This window comes from Bombus huntii, unplaced genomic scaffold (genome assembly GCF_024542735.1).
Source record: "Bombus huntii isolate Logan2020A unplaced genomic scaffold, iyBomHunt1.1 ctg00000085.1, whole genome shotgun sequence".
Taxonomy (NCBI): Eukaryota; Metazoa; Arthropoda; class Insecta; order Hymenoptera; family Apidae; genus Bombus; species Bombus huntii.
The window spans coordinates 146,284-170,683 of record NW_026099340.1 but is presented as its reverse complement, the minus strand read 5'-3'; the positions used below and the strand labels follow the sequence as shown (position 1 = coordinate 170,683).

The following is a 24,400-nucleotide window of genomic DNA, read 5'->3' as shown; positions in this document are numbered from 1 at the left end:
GGTGTCGAGCAACGCTCGACAACGGATTGGTTGCTGTTTATCATTCAAAATATTAATCTGCGCTGTGATGACTAGATCATTGGACAGTAATTCGGATGCTATTGGTCTGGTATGTTCGGTCGTCAACGGAGTCGTCGATCGTCGGCGTCATTGGTTGTGTGTTCGTCTGTCACTGGGCGGTGGACTTGGAGACGCGGCTGTTCGTGGTGTTTCCGATCTGTGGTCTGTTGCGTGCTTTTTGCGGCGAGTGGGTGATACGTAGGGTGGCAAAGAAGGTGTTGTGGATCGGCTAGTTGATGAGGAAGATTTCGGGCTGGACGTGCTGGAACGAGACCCTGAATGGCGTTTTGTCCTATGCAGCATTGTATGATGTCGTTCTCCACATATGCGACATGATCCTGCGAAACAATGCTTCGTTGTGTGCCCTTTCCCGAGGCAGTTGAGGCATAGTGATGCTCTTTTGACCTCCCGAATGCGTTCGCGAAGGGATTTGGTTTTGAAGGTGTCACATCTCCAAATGGGGTGTGGTCCTTGACAGGTGGAGCATGTTGGAGTAACCTGTGTCGCCGTAAGTGCATGCCCTCGTGATGCGCGTTGACGGACCGGAGTAGTTTGTTCCGGTGATTCTCTTGTTTGTCTGACCGTGGTGATCGGTCTGGAGCTTCGTGCTAATCTCTCTAGGAAGTTTAATAAATGAATGTACGGAGGTACCTCGTTATTGGGCAGCGTCATTTCCCATTGCTTTTGGATACTTAGTGGTATTTTCGAGAGGATGAGGCTGTTGAGCATAGCACTGGTATCGGGGTAGGACTCTCCTAATTTGTTCAATGCATATATGTGTTGTTTAAATGTGTGGACTAAGCGCCTTAATTCCGTTGGAGACTCCTTGGTTATCCTTGGATAATCAATTATTGCCATGCAGTGACTGAAAGCTGTGTATCGTGGACATTCGAAACTTTCCTTGAGAACGGCTATAGCCTGACTGTAGTTTACATTACTAAGGGGTAACGCGTTTAAGCAATCGGCTGCTTCTCCTTGTAGGGCGGACTGCAGGTAATGGAATTTCTGTATGTCAGTGAGACTAGGATTTTTATCGATTGTGGAGGAAAAGGTATCATAAAACGTGTTCCATTTTTCTAAGCTTCCGTCAAAAGTAGGGAGCCGAAGATCTGGTAATTTAATGGATATCGGATTTAAACTTGCGGATGATGCACAGGTTGGAGGGTTTATGGATGTCGACGGCGAAGCTGTTTGCGCGTTCCTCAGAAGATTTTGTAGCCTTGTGTCTACCGCGACGTACTGATCCCTTATTTCGAAGCCGCGCGCTTGTTCCTCCTCGTCCAATACTTCTAATTCGAGTTGAATCGCTTCGAATTGACTCGCAACTTCGGTCAGTTGTTTCTCGTAATTCTTTAATAAGGAATTTTGCTGACTCTCGGATTGCTCGTACTCGTCCAGTCGGTTCGATAAATATGTGAATCGGCCGCTACAATAGCCTCGTCTCCGACGCAGGGAGATGAGTTGGTCTTCGCTCGTCATCGTTGCCGAGGATAGGAGATGATCGAAATAAGGAACGAGCTTACCTTACTGTCGTGCGGCGTGAGGTCGCGTGTATGTTAAGTTGTGAAATTCGTTGCGTTGATGGTTGTCCAGCTGCGACGGAAGGCTGCGTGGTTGCGTTCCCTTGCCAATGGGATGTGCTTCTTCGAAGATGACGCGCCTGACGTCACTGGTTTCGCTGTAGTGGATGCTCCTGCTTCCGCTGCTGGTTTTGATAAAGTCACGTGGCACTGTGTGGTCACTGGTAAGTGCACTCTTCACTGGCACGTGATCCGGCTCGAAGGACCAAAATGTTTCGATCATTCGCGGAGAGACGCGATTGCGAGATATCACGTCAACGAGAGTTGTAAGTTCTCGTTACGATTAAACAATCGACGCCACGAACTGATCGATTCCCTTATTTCGATTATGATAATAAGGGTAGTTTAATGAAATTTCACAAAATTAACACAACTAAATTAATGTTTATTGCAACAACTTATTAACTAGAAAGATATAAATGGAACAACAAAAAGAAAATGTGACTACGTAATGCGCGATATACGATGTGTGTTGACTGTTTGGCTTCTCGAAATGTTCTGATTTTTTCTGGAAGGCGACCCCCACTACCTTCGGATCACGCCACATTCTTTTACGCCAGATAAAATAACGGCCACGAATCGACGTTTCTGGAGGTCGCCCTGCTTAATGAACCATGCGCTTGCCACTACAATGTTTGTTTTGCCGGGCAGCCGCGACGATCCGTCTGCGACATTATAGTGCCGCGACCGACAGTTAAGAATATAATCTATGGCAAGCCGCATGGCGTAACACCGACTGTTAACCGACTGAATAGTTTACATTTATCTGTTTTCTAGATGCCACGCACACACATACCTCCACACACATACAAGTATCTCTTTTTTTCTTTATATTTACGTGGAGGAAATACGTACTGACGCCAGGCCGCCTCTGGGGAAAGCGGCGTGGTAGTGTCGGACTCCAACCGACTAAAACCCCCACGATGACCGTCCCGGCTGCGATCGAGAGAGGCCCAGGAACCGGTGCGAGCGACCCCCCCCCCCCCCCCGCCCCGCTCAATACATTCGCTGATGGAGCGGTGTGTGGCCATGTCACACCGCGCCTCGTCGCCGAGGCCGCCGTGCCAGGCAGTCCGGTTCCCCTACCGGACTGCTTGACGGACCCAGCGCGCGTCGCCAACGCCACACAGAGTTCCCAGGCGATCACCACATACAAGTATCTCTACTACGCATTTAACCCAGTCCAGCACAGAAAATTATACATATCTCAATTGGTCCTGATTCGTTATAATGATTTAACTTCTTAATCTACAACTTCGAGCTAGACTCGCGGTACGTTCTTCGGGCCAAACTTAAGAAACACGAATTAGACTCGTGTATGTCCTTCGGGGTACATGCGACAAACATTTTTTTTTCTTAGCCGTATTCGGACATGCAGATATATTTTCTTGAAAAATATTAAAAAGATACCCTTAAAAATCTTAAAATTATTTATCAAACATCTTGCAACATAAAATTAGTTGTACCTTGCACAACTTCCAGCGCTCAGCCAAACCGTGAAATGGCTCGACGTCTGACCGACCCTGCCGATGGTTACGGCACGCGCTGTTGGTATTTAAATCATAATGGGTTAAAAAACCAAACATATAAAAAACTAAAATCAAAAGGCAAAGAAGAAGAGAAACAGAAAGAAAATTAAGAAAAAGAAATTAAACATGTTTATATATTATCCTGTTTAAACTAATATAAAAAATATATTCCATTATTCTAATGTTACATGTATTTTGATACAGCGCGTGTATCTAAAACGTGTGCCTAACAGCAAATCCTCTTGGAGTATACGTTTCAATTTCGCATCAAATGCTGGTGCATCCAGAGTTCGTTTTAAAGGCCAAAATAAGAAACACGTGAGGGATAATAAAGTTGCAAGGATAGTGTGCAAGGTTTGATTGTTCAGAGAAAGACGAGGAAAAAGGCGATGTTTGCTGCGTCATTCGGAATTCGGTATCTGAATTTCTGTTATAATTAAAAAAATTGCTGAAAACAAAAGTCTCGGTTATTATAAACTGTTAATTCATATTTTCGTAGGCTTTCCCTTCATACCTTGCTGCTCTGTTTAGTGCTTTTTCTTTCATTTCTATTAATTTGCATTCCTCTACCAGTATATAGTTTGGTGTTGTCATATCTAAGCCTAGTATCCATTTCACATATCTCCTTTGAACTCTGTCCAGTCTTTCTTCCATGTTCCATCCCCATACCTCTGCTCCAAACAGCGCCACCAGTGCTCCAAACATTTTCATTCTCCTTTTGTAGTCCTGTTTGAATATTTTTTCTCCCACGCTCCATGTTTTCTTCATTGCAATTGTTGCTCCCTTTTTCCTATCTTGTATGTGCTTCTCATCACTTCCGTTTTTCTGCAGTATATACCCTGGGTATCTTATCTCGTCCACCTCTTCTAATTCTTGCTCTCCCCACTTCCATTTTCTTTGCCTCCTTTTGTTCCTTCTTTTTTCAAAGACTACTATTTTAGTCTTTTCCGTGCTCAGCTCCAAATCGGCTTCCTTCAAAAATTTTTTGAGTCTCTTCAACATCTCCTTTAGCTCTTCTTCTCTATCCGCCACCAGCACAATATCGTTTGCGTATATCAATGGCCATACCTTTCTTTCTCCTACCACTATGCTCCCGGCTTGTCCTTTCCTTAATTCTTCTTCTAGTCCTGCCATGTAGATGTTGAATAACGTCAGGCTCAATGGACATCCTTGTCTGACTCCCCTCACAGTCCAAAATTCTCTTGTGTTGTGGTTATTGACTTTCACTATATTCCTCGTTTCTTCGTATATTTCTCTAATCCTTCGGATTAGGTTTTCGCTAATTCCCATTTTCCTCATATTCTCCCCCAGTTTCTCTTTGTTTAGCCTGTCGAACGCCGCTCTTAAGTCCGCAAAGCAGGCATATAGTTTTCCTTTTTCTTTGGTTAGCTGTTTGTCTATGATGTGGTTTATCACGTAAACCGCATCGGTCACTCCTCTTCCTTTTCTTAATCCAAATTGACTCTCTTCCGATTTGTCTTCAATCTCTACTTTCAGACGTTCATCCAATGTCCCTGCGTAGATCTTGTATGCAGTATCCATCAGCGTTACCCCTCTGTAGCTCTTCGCTACTCTCTTGTCCCCCTTTTTTCCAGTCCTCTGGTAGCCTCTCCCCTTTCCATATCTTCCTTAATAACTCCCATAACGTCTCCCCCACTTCCTTCGGTGAGTACTCCCACACCTCATTTTCTAACCCGTCTTCCCCCGTTGCCTTCTTTTCCTTCCAATTCCTTAGCTGGTAAATCACCTCTTCCTTCCTTATATTATCTTCTCTCTCCTCCGTTGTTTTCTCTTCCTCACTATGCCCCCCGTTTTTCGGCTCTCTTTGTGCTCTGTCCCTTCCAAAATTTCCATGAAATGATTTTTCCACTCTTCTTCGCTTATATCCTCATCTATGCCTTTCCTATTTCTTCTGTATCTGTTAATGTATTTCCACGCTTCTTGTTCTGTTTTGATCATCTTTATCTTCTCCATTTCTTCTTCTTCGTGTCTTTCCTTTCTTTCCTTACACCACTGTCTGAATGCCTGTTTTCCTCTATAAGCACTTCTCTGCGGCATTTTCCTTTCCTAAACCTCGTCATCTTCCTTCTCATCTCTCTTTTCCTTTCTTTCCACTCCCTGTCGTACCACGCTTTCTCCCCCATGCCCCATTTCTGTATCTTCACTTGCTTCTTTGGCACTGCTTCGTTTATCTTTTTTTTGATTTCTGTCCACATTTCCTCCACTGTTCTTCCATTGCATGTCCAGTCTCTGCATTTATCCAGGTATTTTTCCCTACTTTCGTTTGTCCATTCTCTTTTCTCCTTCTCTTCTTCTTCTTTTTCCTCCTTTGCCTGTAGTTCCGGCCCCCTATTTCTATCTCTAACGGCATGTGGTCTGACTCTGTCCTTTTTCCTACTTTCATGCCAATTATCTCTTCTGTCGCCTCCTGGTTGACAATCATGTAATCTATCACAGAGTTTCCTCTCTCCCCAATGTATGTCCACTCCCCGCCCCTTCCTTATCTCTTCCATTGATTATCGCCAGCCTCTTTCCTCTAGCTACTTTAACAGAATTCTTCCTTCCCTGTTTATTGTCTTGTCATTTGATCGTCTGTTTTTTTCTTTCCCTAGTTCCTCGTTTATCGGCCCTCCCTCCTCGTTCTTACATTCCAGTCTCCGCCGATGATCATCACTTCCTCTTCTCTTCCGTCTACTCTTTCCTCTATTTCTTTCCATGTCCCTTTTGTCTCTTGATTATAAACTACCATTATCCTATACGTCTTATCATTGTATTCTATTTTTCTTTCCACTATATTATTACTTATTTCTTTGTATTCGATCTCTCTCAGTTCCTTATTTATACCCGTTATTATTCCCTCCTTTGCTCTTCTTTTTTTTCTTACTCTTAATCCTGCCCTAGACTTCCAGTCGAACTTTTTGGATAGTCTATATGTTACGCCACGAGGCTTACCACAGACTGTATTTCTAACCGTCGCTCGCGGTCCTACAGGTAGATCGTCGCAGGTAGATCGTCTTATCTGCCCGAAGGAACATATGCAATATATCGACGAGCGTGTCACGTAAACTTAAGGGTTGGTTGATGAAATAAAATAGCTGAGTCGTAACACAACTATTGTCTTTATTTCACAGCACAGGTTTACACTGATCGGAGAGATGTTCACTATTCTAGAGTTTTGTCTATTTCTCTTTAGGTGTTCTCTTAGCTTTTTCCTCTTTATTCACTTTTCTCCCTCTCTCTTTCTTTCCTCCTCCAGCCTCTCCTCATTTTCGTTCCACCTGTACCATCTATTTTCTATCTTTAGCTTCTTATATCCGATCCTTACATATTCACCCTTTTCCCTTCTTCCTCTGGCTATCCTTCTTATTTGCTGCTGTACCTCTCTTTCTTTTCTCGTCAGATCGTCATCTATGTATATCCCCTTTTTCAGTTTGCTTTTCTCCTTCATTACCCTTATTTTTTCCTCCCTTGATTTCATCGTCGCTACTAATATTGTGTTTTTGTCCCTCGTCCTTATGTACCACGTCTCTCACACGATGCTGTAAGTTAAGGGGTTAAACGTGTACTCAGTGTCGAAAAGACATGTTCTACTTATAAAAATTATTTTGTTAATAACTTCTTAACAAATAATGAGCGAAGGCTAAAATTTCGAAGCGTCATCCTAGAAGGGGTGGTTGACAAAATATAAGAAGGTTAAGGTCGTTGAAGGTGAGTACCCTAAATAGCATTTTTACTAGGTTATTAAAGCAAAGTGATGACGTAGGCTGATCTAGTCTCCTCTATAACCATACGCGTTCTGAACGCACGTAGGTAGGTTACATATCAAGGTTAATTTTTCGGACTCAACTTTTACCATCGGTAGTAATGATTTGTGTAGAAATAAACATAATCATCTCATTCATCATAAGAACCTTGTAAGAAGATAGCATTTTTCAAATATTACAAGTAATGCTGCTTTTCTCTTGTATGTAGGTAAATATTGGGAAAGTATAATACTGGTTTTGAGCTAGTATTGTATGATATTGACACGAAATTCTAAGTTCATATGTTTCCTAGAACGTTTCGATCGACGAAGCATGTAAAGTTTTGATCGATTGTCTGCGATATCAGTATATCGCTTTCATCTTATCATGTAGGCATATAACGCGCATTTTGTAATAAGTTTTTTGGTTGAACAGCTACTAGTAAGAAAATAAGGCGCCTTATACCTTTCCATCCCGTTTTTCCTCGGTTGCTACGCGTTGGAGTGAGATTAGAAGTTCGAAGATCGGTGGGAGAGGGAAGTAGATGAAAGGGAGGAAAAGACGTTGTATAAAGCTGCTAGTTCATTTTGTAAACGATAGATAAGTCGAAAAAAAAGGACGAAAATGACAGAACGAAGAAGCTTTGTACCCGGACGTGTTGTATCTAATCGTAAGTGGAATAACACACCAACTTGTAGAAAATGAGACACCTGTTTGCAAAAGAATTTGCGCTAATTACGTTGGATCGACATAATATATCGATGGAGATTGCCGGAAGGAAAAGATTACCGAAAATGAATTCGATACAAGAAAGGGTTACGGGAGATTCGTTTGTTAGAATTAGAACATTGTTTTCTGGATTTAATTAACATTATAAGCTTCAAAGACACTTATTACCGAGCACTGTATCTTTGAAGCGACTGAGGATTGTGATTTTATATGTTTATCATTTTCGGCGTTGTCGATATTTTATATTCTCTTTCCTCAAGACCAATAATAATTTTTCTATCTTTTTTATAGAAATATCTTTATTATTTTCAGATTTGTTATTAATTATTGTAGTAAAATAATTTAGGTAAACTCATAAAAAACCAATTACAATACCATGTGTACTTATTGTTGCAGTACGATATCTTCCTTTTAAGTGTTAAGATATGGCAGCAACGACTATTCGATAAAAATAAAGCAATGCTCATGTTAGCAGCACAATTAAAACAATCAATGAAACGCGATGTGATTGCGTTAGTAGCAACAAAAGTATTAAGAATCAATATGTTCATAAATGAAAAATCAAGTGTCTCCTAGTCACAAAACTTACTTATCATACACGTTTTCAGCGTCGGTTGAAGGAAAGAAAGATATAAAATGTCCTTAAGCAAATTCATTTCGAGAAATTCACGGGACATTTTATTTGTTGAGTTTCCGAAGCAGTTGTAAGTCGACTATATTTTTTCCATTGGCTAGATATTTACATGCAAAATTTGCACCCCTTTCCGTTGTCTACAGTAAACAAGCAGCAAAGCTATCCTGCCATTTCTCGGCGAATGAGAATAGCCTAAAAACTCAATGTAGCCTTGGGTAACGTTGGCTTAAAACGCCGCATTTATTATTTCGAGAAAAACGCGATAATATTGCGCGTGAAATTTCCAGCACGGCATCATTGAAACATGGTATCGGTAGTCTGGCAGCGTAAAGCGTAAGGCGTAAACTGTTCCCTAGTTCTTACTATACGCAGCTTCCAGCCAGTACAATTGTAAAACGTGCATCCCCATTGTAAAACGCTCGAGGCCGCATCTCCCTCGGTGCGTATATTGCAAGTAATGTCGTGTAAATACAGGACGATATTAAAACTGGTGCGAATTCTCGTGGAAAATGACGTGTATATCCTTCAGGAGACGATCTTTTAGCTCGTCCCCGATGAGAAGTCAAAACAAATATTTGCCACGTACTGGCCAATCTCTGTTATTTGCATGCGCCCTGACTCGCGCACAACAACGACGATATATATTGGTTTGCCTACTGAAATATTCGATCGTCTGCCAGCCAGTGTAAATCTCATTTATAATAATGACGGCACGCGTCGATTCTTTCTTATTCTTGCTATCGATGTTCGTTTTTACTTTAGTAGCATTTCCTCCAACACTAGTTTGTCCAACTTTTATATTTGATAAACTACCCATGGCTACGCTATAAAAATTGTATCAAAGAAATCAAAGGGTATATGACAAAATACATAATGAAAGATGGAAGAGAAGCCTTCATCCTAGTATGAATTTTGCATAAAATCACTCAAATCCTCAAAACTGCATTGTAATAAATGTACAAAATGTCTATGAACGAATTAGCTACTTTGACCACACTCGCAGTTTTAATAAATTATATTTGAATGAAGTATATAATAATGAATTTGTTTTGCTAATTCCAGAATGTACCATTTGAGTACATAGTATATATAAGTTTCTTTTATTATCATTAATTATTTCTTTTTACTATGAATACTTTGTTTCTTGTCTTTTTTACTCAAATACAATAGAAATATTTTATATATCCATTACAAGAGAGATATCTTGTATAAAATACCTTTTCGCTAAAATTTGTTTTTTAGTCCACTTTCGATAATTATATACTCATATAAAAATTTGAAACCAATTGCTTCACGGAAAACGCCCACGAAACTTTGATTTTTTTCAACACTGCTTTTCCAATTCCGGTCTTATTTATAGACATTCTGTAAACTATTTATTTATAATTCTACTATGCGTATGTATTTTCTTCGATTTTCATCTTAATATTTGACGGGTCTTTTGACATATTCTTATCAAACTAATGGCTACGAGTTCATTTAAATCTCGGAATGACTGTGTAACGTCACCCAGGAGCCAGGAATCCGCCGACCTCAAGATATGCATATAACACCTGGTCATGCGATAGCGGTGAGAATAGACAGTAGCCGGATTCCCACTCGTGAGATATGTGAATCATAGTGAGGAGGTAAAGATCCCAGTCCTTTAGTCAGTAAGTCAGTCTGTATTTTGCTATTGAAGTGTAACTTCGCCTTGTGAATAAAGTATTTATATATTATATGTCGGAGAAACGTTGACGATGGGGTTGGGAGCGTTAGATGATTCTTCATTGAAATTAGCCATCGTTGCGGTATAGTAACAGTACGGTTTATTAACACAAGTATGGGTAACACAGGTTCGACAATCAAACACGGCGATTAAGCGCTTGCGGCACTAGTGACAATGATCTCAGGTTCGATAACGAATTCGTGGTCAACGGGATGATAGATGAACGTTCTCACGAAATCTAAGTCTGAATAATTACTGATTGTAAAGACGTTACTCTTTTCGTCGATGAGATCGCGAGCGAGAATGACTTTCCCGTCCCGGTCATGACACAGAGGAAAACTATTTTGGGGTGTGTCTAAGGACACGAGATCATCGGATTCGTCGAGAAAAGCCTTCGTTCAGAAAGTAAGGGAAATTGGCGTTGCTGCTAATTGGTCAATCTCCATATCGGTGGTTAGAAAAAGATGCTAGCCGTCCTCGAGGGAAAGTTGCTAGTGGGAGATGCCGCTCGTTGAAAAATAGGTCTCCCCTATTTTCCCGTAGTTGGGACAAAGACTGTTTGTCTGTTTGAAGGACTTAAGATTTATAACGGGCCCTCAGGCTAGTTGAACATGTACTGCGGAGACGCATCGACATCTGGCAATCATCTTACTCGGAGAATAGGCTCTCCGTGTAAGGCGAGCTACGGGACAGAGACCGTTGGAATGTTTACTGTCGTGTGCCGTCACAAATACTTCTTTTAAGGAGGGCTATAGAATTACTCCATACCTTTGTTAGACAAAGCGTTCATCCCGTGACCGCGGCTACGTCCGGCGACTGGCTGTCGCCTCGAGCCCAAGCTCATTATCACAGATCTCGAACAATATAATCAGATCGAATAAGGACAATTATTTAATTACGCCTATGATAGAATCCAGATTACGGTGTTAAGGAATTTTCCCGAAGTTCCAAAGAGAAGGCCCCGATGTTCTTTCATCTCTGACATATATATACACCGGAGCCTTTGGAATTTTGGATAATCCCGCAACATTGTAACCTAGAGTCTACTATAGCTGTAATTGAACAATTGTAGTTATTCAATCCGATTGTAATTGTTCGAGAGTTGTGATAATGAGCTTGGGCTCGAGGCGACAGCCAGTCGCCGAACGTAGCCGTGGCCACGGGATGAACGCTTTGTCTAACAAAGGTATGGAGTAATTCTATAGCTCTCCTTAAAAGAAATATTCGTGGCGGCACGCGACAGTAAACATTCCAACGGTCTCTGTCCCGTAGCTCGCTACACGCAGACCCTATTCTTCGAGTAAGATGATTGCCAGATGTCGATGCGTCTCCGCAGTACATGTTCAGCTAGCCCGAGGGCCTGTTATAAATCTTAAGATTTAGCCAACTAAAGTCCTTCAAACAGACAAACAGTCTTTGTCCCAACTACGGGAAAATAGGGGAGACCTATTTTTCAACGAGCGGCATCTCCCACTAGCAACTTTCCCTCGAGGACGGCTAGCATCTTTTTCTAACCACCGATATGGAGATTGACCAATTAGCAGCAACGCCAATTTCCCTTACTTTCTGAACGAAGGCTTTTCTCGACGAATCCGATGATCTCGTGTCCTTAGACACACCCCAAAATAGTTTTCCTCTGTGTCATGACCGGGACGGGAAAGTCATTCTCGCTCGCGATCTCATCGACGAAAAGAGTAACCCCTTACGACCAGTGAATATTACGCATCCGACTTAGATTTTGTGAGTACGTTCATCTACCGTCCCGTTGTCCGCGGATTCGTTATTGAACCTAGGATCATTGTCATTAGTTTCTCGAGTACCTAACTACCACGGTTACTTGTCCGGTTCTATAATAATCGTATTTGTACTAGTCAATGTTTTCTCTATTGCATAACGACAACGTGTAACCCAAACGAAGATTCGTTTCACGCCCCTAACCCTAATTGTAATGTAAACCCGACATATATATATATATGTTACCTCGTCATTTATTACGTGACAACTGCATCATTCTTATTCAGACTCCTACTTCTACTTCTTTACTTAAATATTCTTTTATTCTTAGTCATCATAAAAAACGTTACGATCTATTTATCGGAGCTGGATAAATTGTATTTATAGGAAATCAATCCTGCGTTACTTAGTAAGAAAAATGAAATAAACGGATGGTTGGAACTTTATTCAGGAGAATATATAATAAGAACCTGGAGGTCTAAAAAAATAGGGTAAATTAATATCTTTTTTCCCTAGAAGTATTTTGTAGAGGATCAAGATATCTATAGGAATCTTTAACCAACATCTTAACTCTGTATTCATATTCTTCTTATTACGTAAATATGCAAAATGGCGGAATATGCAGTGATAAATGGCGGAGTATGAGTGATAAATGTGACTAGGTTGCAAGATGTAAAAAATTTCGATGCGAAGTTATGCAAAAATAGATTATCTCCAATGTGGCTTTACGATTGATAATATATAATTTTGGAAAATAAGATGTTTCGTCGCATGAGACGGCATTGGCCGGCAACCTACGGTCTACGTACCGTCATTCCGACCCTCAATAAACCTAAGGATCCACCATAAACCTTAACTTTTTAACTTAATTGTTAACAAATGTTTTCAAGTTAACGTGCTTATCCTGTAGGGTTTTCTAATCCTATAAGTGTTTTCGGTTTATGGCTGGTTCTTAGAAAAGTCCTTTGGTTTATTAGACGCTCTTAAAAAGTCACGGAGAAGACGGGTAGTCACATAATGGGAGAAATGAATATTTGTCTAACGAAAAAGCTGGTTTTTGCCATGAACAAGGTCACCCACGAGCCACGTTGGTAGGAGGCTTCCTACCCTCACTTTCCTGACGAAAAATGTGAACAACGAATCTGCGTTCTTCGTTCAAAGGGTACTCCTACACCGAACTTTCCTCCGTAACAACATAAGAGTGACCAGTGAGTCTACATCAATTCGAGTCAGAGGACAGTGCGAGGAACAGCAAGAATCTACAAGTCGAAAACAGTCAATCGACATAAGATATATCATCATCGTCGTCAACACGAAAGGAGTCTCAGGTCGTACTCATTCGGAGTTGTCATTTCAAATACGCAATCTTGTATCATTGAAGTTGTTGGATCATTCAAGATATATGATAACCTATTAATAGGAGCGTTATATCCAATCAACTACCCTTATTATCCCACAAGAAATAAGGGATCGAACGATTCGTGGCGTCGATTAGTCAAATCGTAACGGGAATTTACGACTTCCGTTGGCGCGCTTCTTTTTTAAGTATAAAATTTTATTTTTCGCTAAAAAAAAATCAACTTTAAGTGATTATAAAAATTCAACGAATTAAGGCATCAAGAAAATTATACGCTAAGTTGTAGATAATTTTACGCAGGATAATGTGCAAAAATTTGATATCAATCGGACGGAGAGATTCGGATATGTATTGAAAGCAGGATCGAAAAACAAAATTCCAAGAAAAACGCGTTTCAAATTCTAAGTTAATCTTTCTTTAAAATAAAAGAATGCATTCATATTCAGTGTTATAACTTTACTAGAACTTTATTTGCTAGAATCAAAATGTCTTTTCACCACAATATTCTCTACACATATCAAACTTTAAAAAAATTTCAAAGGTATTCGATAATTTGAACTCAACATAGTTACACATCTCCTTAAGTAATTGGGTTAAAAATAATACGAGTTCTAAAAGTGATACATATATTAGAAAATATTCGATATTATCATCCTGACACTCGAAAATCCTTAAACCATTTTCTAAAATCCGTATCATTCTTAGAAGAGCACGTAGGGACAATAAATCCATAAAGCCAACAGATGTAGCAGAATTTGTAATTAATTTTAAAACGATGCCCAAAATTATCCTAATCCTTTAGGAGACATAATCAACATATTTACAGGCTTTAGAAGCTTTATTATCTTCACACACACCTAAATGAAATTTAGAGACTGGAAATTGATAACACTATCTGGATGTCATTTCACAATTGGTTGCATAAAAGAGCCTTATGATATCTCAAAATTCAATGTATCATCTAAAGAGTTCAGAAAATGCACCAATTTTGTGCCAATACAGTAGAATTTCGTTCATTTGAATTCCATTTACTGATCTATAATTTTAGTTAGTGCGTAATTAAATGAATTCCTGCCGATTTTATGTATTTGTCTAAACGTGAACTTCCATTATTTGAGCGAAAAATCATTAGTGGCAGAGAAAACCTGTGAAATTTTACTATATGAAATGTTTTAAATTGCCATGAAAGTTCAGTGTAAAAAACTCGATACAAATTATCGAATTCAATATAAATATTATTATTATAATTATCATTATCATTATTATCACCATCATCATCATCATTGTTGTTGTTGTCGTTATTGTTGTTGCTATTGTTATTGTTGTTATTGTTGTTATTATGAACATATTGTTTTCTGAGATTAATTACGAACTAAGCTTATGACATAACATATAAGGTCACAATTACTTATAAAAAGAAAATAATAGATACACCGAGTGATATATAGAATGATTGAGAAAACAAATTACCGGTATTGCAATTACTAGCATTACGAAATTATAATTATTTGTACAGTAGAATAAACTATAACTAAATTTTCATCCGAGAATAAATTATATACTATACTCATATGTTATATATTACCATATGTTACGTCTCGAGGCTTACTATAGGCCGTGTTCCTAAACATCTCCTTTGGTACTACAGTGTCGCAGATGGATCGTCTTACATTTTTTTCTTTTTTTTTTATTTATTTGTTGAAATTACAATCAATTCTCGCGTTGAGAATTTTCAGTAACTTTTCTGGCGTGGCGCAGTGACATGGCTGTTTATTTACAATAAGTTAATACCTATTACAGATAGGTATAATTTATAAGTATTATAAGTAAGTGCATACGCTTAATTTGGATAACTAAATGAATCTAGCTTTTAGGTCTAGCGAGTAGTGCCTCTTCAGCCTGCGAATCTGGACCGTCGTATCAAGTAGTCCAGTGATTAGGGGGTTTCGGTGTTTGTTGACTCTTTTGCTATATCTGTCGCTATATTTTGCTATTTCCTCTTTGACTGTGGGTATCTTGAGGTCGCGATGGATGGTTTCGTTGGTACCATACCAAGGTGCGTCTATTAAGGATCTTAGCGTTTTCGATTGGAAGCGTTGAAGTATTTCAATGTTGGAGTTACTTGTTGTTCCCCATAGTTGGATTCGGTAGGTCCAGACAGGTTTTATTACGGTCTTGTAGAGGGTAATTTTATTCTGTATGTTTAGTTTGGAGCGTCGGCCCGTGAGCCAATAGAGTTTTTTTAGTTTGTCCTTTAGTTGCTTCGTTTTATTTGAGATGTGTTTCTTCCACGTTAGTCTCCTGTCCAGGGTCATGCCCAGGTATCGGACTGAGTCCCTGCTAGGAACTGTTGCATTGTTGATAGTGACCTGGGGGCAGGTTTGTTTTCGGAGCGTGAAGGTTACATGTGAGGATTTCTTTTCGTTGATTTTGAAGCCCCATTTATGAAACCACTTTTCCATGGAGTCGAGACTTCGCTGGAGAGTGGAATAGGCTATTACCGGGTCTGCGTGGGTAACTAATAGCGCTGTGTCGTCTGCAAATGTCGCTATTGTTATATCGTTTGATATAGGTAGGTGGACATTATTGCCTATTAGGTCGTGCCCTGCTGCTTTCTTGGGATTTAGGCGACTGATTGATTCTATAGTCTCTGCAGAAGTGAAGGGTTCAATAGAAGGGTTCAACATTTTTGGAAGGGGGTGTGCAGGTATTCAGTAACGTCCGCGGCAGCTTTGGAGGAATGGGGTTTGAATACTTTAGACAAGTATTTGGCAAACAGGTCGGCTTTTTCTATAGGGCTTCGCGCTCATCCACCTTGCGGACGGCGGATAGGTGGGATTATTTGTGGGGGGCGTGTGAGTTTCCTGGAGGCCTTCCATAGTGAGTAGTTTGGCGCACTGGTCAGTGGAGTGAGTGCCTGCACATTTAACGCAGCGGAAAGTATGGTTGCAGTATTTCTGCGTATGACCGTACCTTTGGCACCTTCTGCATTGCACTATTTCTTTTTTCACAAGCGGTGGTTCGAATTTTACTATTGCGTTCATTAGGCGACTGATGTTGTAGATTTCCTTATTGTTAGGCTTTTGTTTTATATCTATGAAAAATAAGAATAACGGGTCTTTCGAGACTCTATGCCTTATATTACTTATGTTGATGACTTCGTGGCCTAGTTTTGAGAATTCGTATTTGAGTTTGTCTATGTCTGCTGAGTGGTGGATGTTTCGTAGGACCACCCGGAAAGGCCTTTTCTGTTTCAGTTGATAGGTGTGGAAGTTGACGTTCAGGGTCCTAAGTATCTTAGTGAGTTTTCTGTAAGCTTCTGGGTTCCTCGGCAGTATTTTTACTTTATTGTTATTTATCTTTAAGTTGTAGTCCTCCTTGGAGATATTTCTCTCTAAGGACTTGATCATTGTTTGTATGTCGATGACGTCATCCACAAATATTGGTGGGGGAGGGGGGATTCTCTGTGCTGGTGAGTTTGGCGGCGGGTCTGCGATTTCCATGGCGTCGTTAGTGGATTGCAATACGGCGAACCTGTTGTGGGTGTTTATTTGTATCGTTGATTGTTTGTTCCGGGTGTCGATTGTGTATGGTTTTGCTGTTTCTATTTTCCGTTTCTTTGTAATATTAGCGTCGTTGGTGCGGAGAGTTCTGCTACACTTCTGCCACGGGGGAGGTAGCGCGGGGTAGTTGCGAGTCTGCTCCGGAGAGCCTGGTCGCGATTGCTGGGCCATCATCGAGCTAGTTAATTCGAAATGAATAACTAGTCGTGAAGCTATGAGGCTAGTATTCGGGTTGGGGTTAGGTGCGTGGAATTTTCTTCTCCCTAAAGGGTAGAACACTTGGCTGTGTACACTTTCGATGGTTGGGCGACACGTATTGTTTTCGGACTACACTGGGCACTAGAGACACGTCTGCACGCTTCGGCACTCCACAGCGAACTGGATCGTCTTACATGACTGGTGAAATATACACAGTGTGGCGATGGGCGCATAGTTGTCTTCAAACAGCGAGTTCTAGAAACATTGATTCGTCTTCGATTCGTTATTTTATCTACACAAAGAAGGCGGCATACGTGATCATAGGCGCGAACTGTTGCGAGACCCGAGCGTGATGGGGATCGTCTCCCAGAGAAGGCAATGGAAAAAAGCGAAGGGCAGTCAATATCATTTGAGTATTCAAACCGAATGCATCGAGAGGTTCAGAGGAATAAAATCAAGGTCGCTTAGTCAAACGAATACATCGAGGAATATCATAAAACCGAGTTGAATTATAATAACAAACTAATTGTATCATCATTAACTTATTTGTAACGTGTTAATTATAACTTTAAATATTGCTGAAAATAGAAGCCTATATTAACCTTGTTTATTCAGTGTTACAATCATTTGAACTGCCTCTGCCATCCTAATTTAAACAGGGGAACGACTGATTCGCGGCGTCTATTATCAGAATCGTAGCAAGAATTTTTACGCCTCTCGCTGACGCGTTTCTCCGCGAACGGACATACACATTACTACATATACGAATTACAAATAATTTGAGTGAATTTGAAAGATCATTCACCCCGGTTACTCTCGATTTGACACTATTGCATGTATTCTTTATTTTCAAGTTCTGCAGCATTTTTAACGGCGCAGAAAATTGGGTACCGTTTGTAAAAGGGAACAGAAGAAAGGAAAGAAGAGTTTAGGGTTTGGCTACGGACTAGTTCTCGTCGTCTGCGTGGGACAAGGGTTTAGGAATACTTTGAGGTTTGATTAAGCCTTGTGTGGCCACTCGGGCTCCACCTGAGTAATGCTAATTAGTTTCTCCTCGCGAAAACTTGAACCGCCGGTGGAAAGAGACACGAAGATGGGTTACTGTGTGTCATGAAATTTCCGAGTAACTCGGGCGCGTGTTGTTCTTTCGCGTCTCTTTTCTCAAAGAACACGTTTAAAATAGAGACAAACTTATTATACAGCCCCTCAGGTGAATACGAAGGGTTTCGCGTAGAAAATTCTTTCTAGTTTATACTTTCAGGGAAGAAGATTGTTTGTGGAGAAATTCAAGAATCGAATGGTATCTTAAATAGAGTTACGGCACAAACTAACGAATCTTTCAACGTGCTATACACTGTATAAATAATGATACATTCCATTCCGAGAAGAAAGTATGCGCACGCATCTCTTGTAGAAAGAGATAGCATAGATCAACTTCCCGATCCATAATGAATTTCTACAATTCTTCAGTTATCGTAACTGTTCTGTTTGTTGAACTTCGAATAACTTTAACGTCACGATGCTCATTGTTTCACTTCCTTATCGAAATCGCATAAATTCCTATTAAAATTTAACGCATTCCGCAAAAATTATTTTTTTCTCTTCTTCTACTTCTTCTCCTTCTTCTTTTCATTTGTCATCTGACAGTGGATGTTAATTTCAACAAATCGTATTTTCACAGAAGTCAATTTGAGATTTATATGATATACATACAATACGATATATGACATACAATACAATACATCGTACATTTGGATATACCATTACAGTATTTGGACTAGCGCTGCAGCAACGCACAGCGATATCATGATGATGATCCATGTTCTTCGCACATACGTTTATTGGAAACTTTGATCACTTTGGTTAATATTCACTCACCTAGCTACATTACTATTTATTTGAATATACATATGTGCATTCATACAAATATTCTCTATTATTTATTACTCGCGCATACAATTTTTTAAACTGTGGCTCCTATACTAGCTGTTTGTCTCTTTGTTCTATTATGTTCATAAAAGAGTAACGTTAATTTTATAAGTGTAATCTTCCTATCGCTCACCTCATCGTCTTCACGACAAACCGAATATTCAGTGAGCAATTTTATCCCGATTCTGTCATCCGGAACTAATTCACCACACAGAACGAATCCTGTGAGGATTTTAATTCAAAGGATGGCACTCTCGAAATTGAGATCTTTCTCGCGTGTAATGCGTTCCATTATCACGGTAGAACCACGTCAGTAGAAAGTGGTTAACGTTAGATGTTCCGGATAATCGTGGTGTTCCGGTTGCAGAAACTGTTGCTGGTACAGCAAGCCTCGTCGTAACAGTAGCGCGCAGATGTCATCGATGCACATCGTGTTTCGAGCAAATGGAATTAATGTCAGGACAGTGAGAACCTCTTATTCAATGTAACCATTTGCATTAACCAATTATAATCCTATATACTACATAGACTGTAAGAAATAACTGTTCTAATGGAAGTCGTGGTAGGAAGAGGAGAGCGACCTCATCTTTAATTGCTTTAAACATTCTTTTCACGATGCAAAATGAAAAAATACGAAAAATTCGAAAAGTTCGTTCGTCTGAGAAACGTTTCATGCATAGAAATGAGAAAGCTAAATAATTAGATTTGGCTATTTCTGTCATATTTGGAAACATGGAAGTGTTATTCAAGGAATATTCATATTGAGGCTAGGAATAAATATAACAGTTACTATATATATGAATATGATCATCGCTGTCAAAATATAATTATCGTAGTTTTATAGTTTCCATGTCTATTTGAATGTAGTTGTATTATATGAATTATATGTATATGTATTATATGTATATATGATGGAAGACAAAATGTCATTTCTTGACGTTTGATTAAAAGAAGCTTTTTATACACGTAAATGTTATTTCATTTTGCACGAATTAACAACATGGAAACGATTTATGCTATTTTAAAATTAAAATATCCTGTATTATACAGGGCGGTTGGTAACTGGTGGTACAAGCGGAAAGGGGGTGATTCTACGCGAAAAGAGAAGTCGAAAATATAGAATAAAAATTTTTCGTTTGAGGCTTTGTTTTCGAGAAAATCGACTTTGAATTTTCGCTCGGTACGCGTGCACTTTATCACGTCTCATTATAACGGATCTCACTGTAGATCGTTGTCTCGATGGAAAAATTAAAAAAAAAAAAGAAAATTAAAAAAAAGTTTTATTCTATTTTCGACTTCTTTTTTCGCGTAGAATCACCCCCTTTCTGCTTGTACCACCAGTTACCCACCACCCTGTATATACAACAGAAAATTTTATTTAATATCGTCTTCTATTGTCGAATCAAACCTTACAACTGAACACATTAACACACAACTGCATTCACGCGTATCAACCAATTCGCACGTGTTTATTTAACCTTTTATTCACGCACTTAACCTCTATATCCATCGACCCACACACGCACGTACATGTACATACATTCGCACATCGATATTTTTACATTTACGCGTGTCCTAGTACTATAACTCAGTTCATCGGAGCAAAGGCCGTCGACACCATTGGTGAACTTGCGTCCATCTTCTTCAGTTTTCCTACCCCCGATAAACCCTCTCACTTTTTACTAATGAATCCAGTCTACCAGTTTACCTTGCTACGGTTTCCCTCTGTTTCTCTTATTCCGCCGGCCAGCTGTTCGCTTTGTCCTTCGGCTAACACTTTGGGTACATCGACCACGGATACTGTGGTGTCCTGGAGAACCTGTTTGGTCCGACAAGTCGAATCCTTTCGACTTAGAGAGCTTCCGTGATTAAAGAAAATTACTGACCACGCTACTGCAGATAATTACAAGGAGGTCATAGTGGGGACTCTGACAAAGCTACCGTAGTCATCATTGCAAATAGCGGAACTGGCTCAAGCGACCATATAAAATTTTCTGGTTTCATGGCTTGCCACAATGTTCTAGTCCGTAGTATCAATTGAAGGAGAAAGCTGAGCTGTTTGTAGAACGCTATCCGGAAAACTTAGACCGACGTCACGTGACGTGACGCGGTAGATAATGCTGTTGCGTTGTCCATGTCCAGGAATATGGTTTTCGCTAACCATGCAATGATATGGACAGAAGATGGCTTGTGACAGCAGTCCATGGTCTTTGTCTCCGAGAAAATAGGAGGAGTACTCTTGAGCATGGTAATAAATTGAATGACGAAGACGTCTGTATTATGTAAGTAGGTTTTCCGAGATGTGTTCTCCTTCAATAGTTTTGGGTTAGGTTATGAATTAAATGACTAGATCATAATTAGCTTCATTAACCATGTTGATCGATCTTACATTAAACGTAGAATAGTATTTTGTGAATATAAGTTTCTTGCCTGATTTAGGAACTTGTTAGCACTTAGTAGAGTTTATTTGTTTTTTAATTATTTCGCAAAAAACATTTCAAAAACTAGTGATATTTTGATAAAAATTTAGCTATATATGTATTATTTTGTTTGGTCGAACACGACATGGAGCAAATATGAAATTGTTTTTTTGAAAATAGGAAGTAAGTAAATTATAAATTGTAGAGGAATTTAAAAAATCATCGATTAGATATGCTATAAGGATTGTTACAGAGTGCTACTTTTTTGGAGAAATATGCAACAAAATTTTGTTAATACTATTATTTTTCTAGTGATTTATTTAATATAATTAATCATTAATTAAAATGGTTTTTACTAACAGAAAATGAAATGGTACTTTTTACCAAATAAATTATAATTAGATCTAATTCGTCTTACAATTAAATAAATTATCGTGAAAATGTTCCTTGGCAAATGGTTTTTTTATAACAATCATTGCTTCATTAGCTTTAAAAAACAGATGAATAATTTTTTCAATATTTTTAGTTAGCTGATTGGAATCCTGTGAAAAGTTTCAATTAAGTGACAGCGTATATTCTACGTTTTTATAATTTAAAAGCAACAACGTCGCTTCGAAAGAAAATATTGGAAAGCTGCTTATAATGAAAGGTGTGATACTATAACTTGGTACGGTCGCTTTTTAATATTTAATTAGAAACGAAAATCAATTCCTCTGGTACGCTTTACATTTCCCTTCTTTACTTTCTCACTTTCGTGATTTGTTTCTCCTTTGTAAAAGTTATATTCATTGGACTTCGATCGTACATATTACAATGTACACTAATTTCATTGTGTATAAAGTGTAAGAAATTTTGGTTGGTTTTGTATGTGATTTTATTATGTTATTATACAAATAAAAATTCATCGAAACTTGACAAATCTTACTCTCAGATATTTAGCGCGCACAGCGCGTGAATATCTATATTATCAAATTTAAAAAAATGTTGATCTTTTTTCCCTCTTGATTATAACGATCGTATATTTACGAAGTGAAAGAAGACACAGGAAAATAGACAGGATGGTAAGAGTGTCGCAAACTTAAATGCACAAACTGCGGGAGCTTAACTTACAGGCAAGGGGAAAGAAAAACGTTATATAAAGTTTGTCAAGGAACGCTTTGTTACAGACTTTTCTCGATATTTAAATATCGTATGCATGAAAGAGGTAACGACGCATTTTTCAGTACAGCACATAGAAATTAACCGTCTTATTGTGCCAACATAGAATGATTTTTATCTTGCACTAACAATTCCGAATCGTTAGTAGTTATAAAATATAATAATATAATAAAAAATAATCAGTTAGTATTTTTTATTTCTCATTTCAAAGTGATGTCTGTAGTAGCACATGATTTAGAGAACAATTCAAATCATGTTGTTGGTTTGCCTCGGAGTATCAAGACGGTTAGGTTGCAAGTAATGTAAGAACAAATAAACTTCGGGCAAACAATGTCGCCGCTACATACAACCGTCAAACGTAGACGAATTCGAATTTTCCGGTTCTCCCCCGACCAGTATAAATATACGGACGCGATCGCAAGAAAAAGAGTTACAGTTAGTTGTCGATCAGTTATCAACCAGTTATCAACGAATTATCAGCGACCTAATTAACGAGTCAATAGCGATCCCATTTTACGACTTATACACTGTCTCAGCGAATCGGTTAGTACGAGCGTCTTTGCGAGCATTATCTGTATACTAATTTATCATTTTAAATATATTCGACGGTTTCAACAACGAGCAATCTCGTCCTCACCGACCAACCGCCCTCTACACATAAACCTCTACATGTCCTTGTACTCGGATCGGACAAGCTTGACATCGCTGAATCATGGAATTAATAACAGTACGTAGTTCCTGAGAATTTTACTCAGTTTCAATAATTGCATTTTTATGCATAAAATATCTATAGAAAACTCTATAACAAAGCGTTTTTTGATAAATATTATATAACATCCTTTTATTCTTTTTGCTTGTAAGTTTGTCCGTTTAAGTTGTCTGTTTAAGGCACCCCGTATAAAATGACACAGCACGTGTACAGATTAAAAATTATCTATAGCGAACCATTATCGCCTCGTTCTTTAATCATCGTCGAGTTAATCTGCATTTTTCAGGTTTGCGTTGTTCAGAGAGCCAGCCATTATGAAATTACTCCAGCCAGAGCACGTATCACGAAATTATCCTGGTAAATCGGCCAGTGACAGTAATTATGTCACCGTCAGGCTGCGTCTATCTCAATTATCCAGTTACATTTCCAAATTTTCACTCGGTTTAATGATACTGCTTAAATTTCACCGTTAAACGCGTGTCGTGTCCGCACCCCCATCTCTTTCGTACCTTCCAGCAGTTTCAACGAATCGATGCGAACCGTGATAATTAACTTGCCTCCCTGCTTCTCGCGATTTTACCAGGAAACGAAGATAAAACGTATGAGCGAAGAAACGTGAAACTTCACCATAATATATACGCCGAAGACTGCATCTAAATGACTTTTATAGATTATATAAGGTATTTCGCAAAATATATTCGTATCAAAAACTAACAACGAGTGTGATTTTCTATAAATAAATAAATTGAAAATACAAAAGGCATAAAAACATTACTCATCGATATCGCGGTAAACGCTCATAATTTAATTCTTAAAATTCACGAGTCTGATTACTTTTCTTCGTGAATACAGCTTCTTTAAGAAGTTGGATTCTTGTAAAATATAAAATATTATAATAAAGGAGAAACTGTATTTGCTCTTTTCATCCATTAACTTTTCTTATGTCTTAAATAATCCCACCATATTGCATATTTGTGTTCAATACAACAGTTAAATATGAGGAATTTATATCGTAAGTTATTAAATATCATTCCTTTCATAGTTTTCCATTCACATTAACGAGGCTTCCTTATATTAGGACCTCATAACCATAATTAATAATTTATTATCAATCTTTTTTACATTCTCGACGAATACTCTTCTCTTACCGTCATATCTTACCGGGAACAGCTGTATGCATTATGCCGAGTGGTATGGCAACGCAATCGTCATCATTGCGTCGCGCGTTTTACCAAAGCGTTTCATTTTCATACGAGAAACGAAATACGATTTTGCAGTTTTTCTTGATTTTTTTCTATCTATTCTGTTCTATCGTATCCTGTGGTTAGATTTTCCGCTAGGTTCATAGA

At 38.9% G+C, this 24,400-nt stretch overlaps 3 protein-coding genes across 3 annotated transcripts in view; 1 reads left to right on the top strand and 2 right to left on the bottom strand.

The window, feature by feature from the left end:
- LOC126876600 (uncharacterized) overlaps window positions 1-24,400 on the top strand; it is a 177,374-nt gene that overhangs the window by 26,869 nt on the left and 126,105 nt on the right. The window lies entirely within an intron of this gene.
- LOC126876602 (uncharacterized) lies at window positions 148-1,539 on the bottom strand. The gene has a single exon (XM_050639515.1). It carries the CDS (start codon window positions 1,537-1,539, stop codon window positions 148-150), a length of 1,392 nt encoding a protein of 463 aa, XP_050495472.1.
- LOC126876601 (matrix metalloproteinase-2-like) lies at window positions 5,131-5,682 on the bottom strand. Its single transcript, XM_050639514.1, has one exon. It carries the CDS (start codon window positions 5,680-5,682, stop codon window positions 5,131-5,133), a length of 552 nt encoding a protein of 183 aa, XP_050495471.1.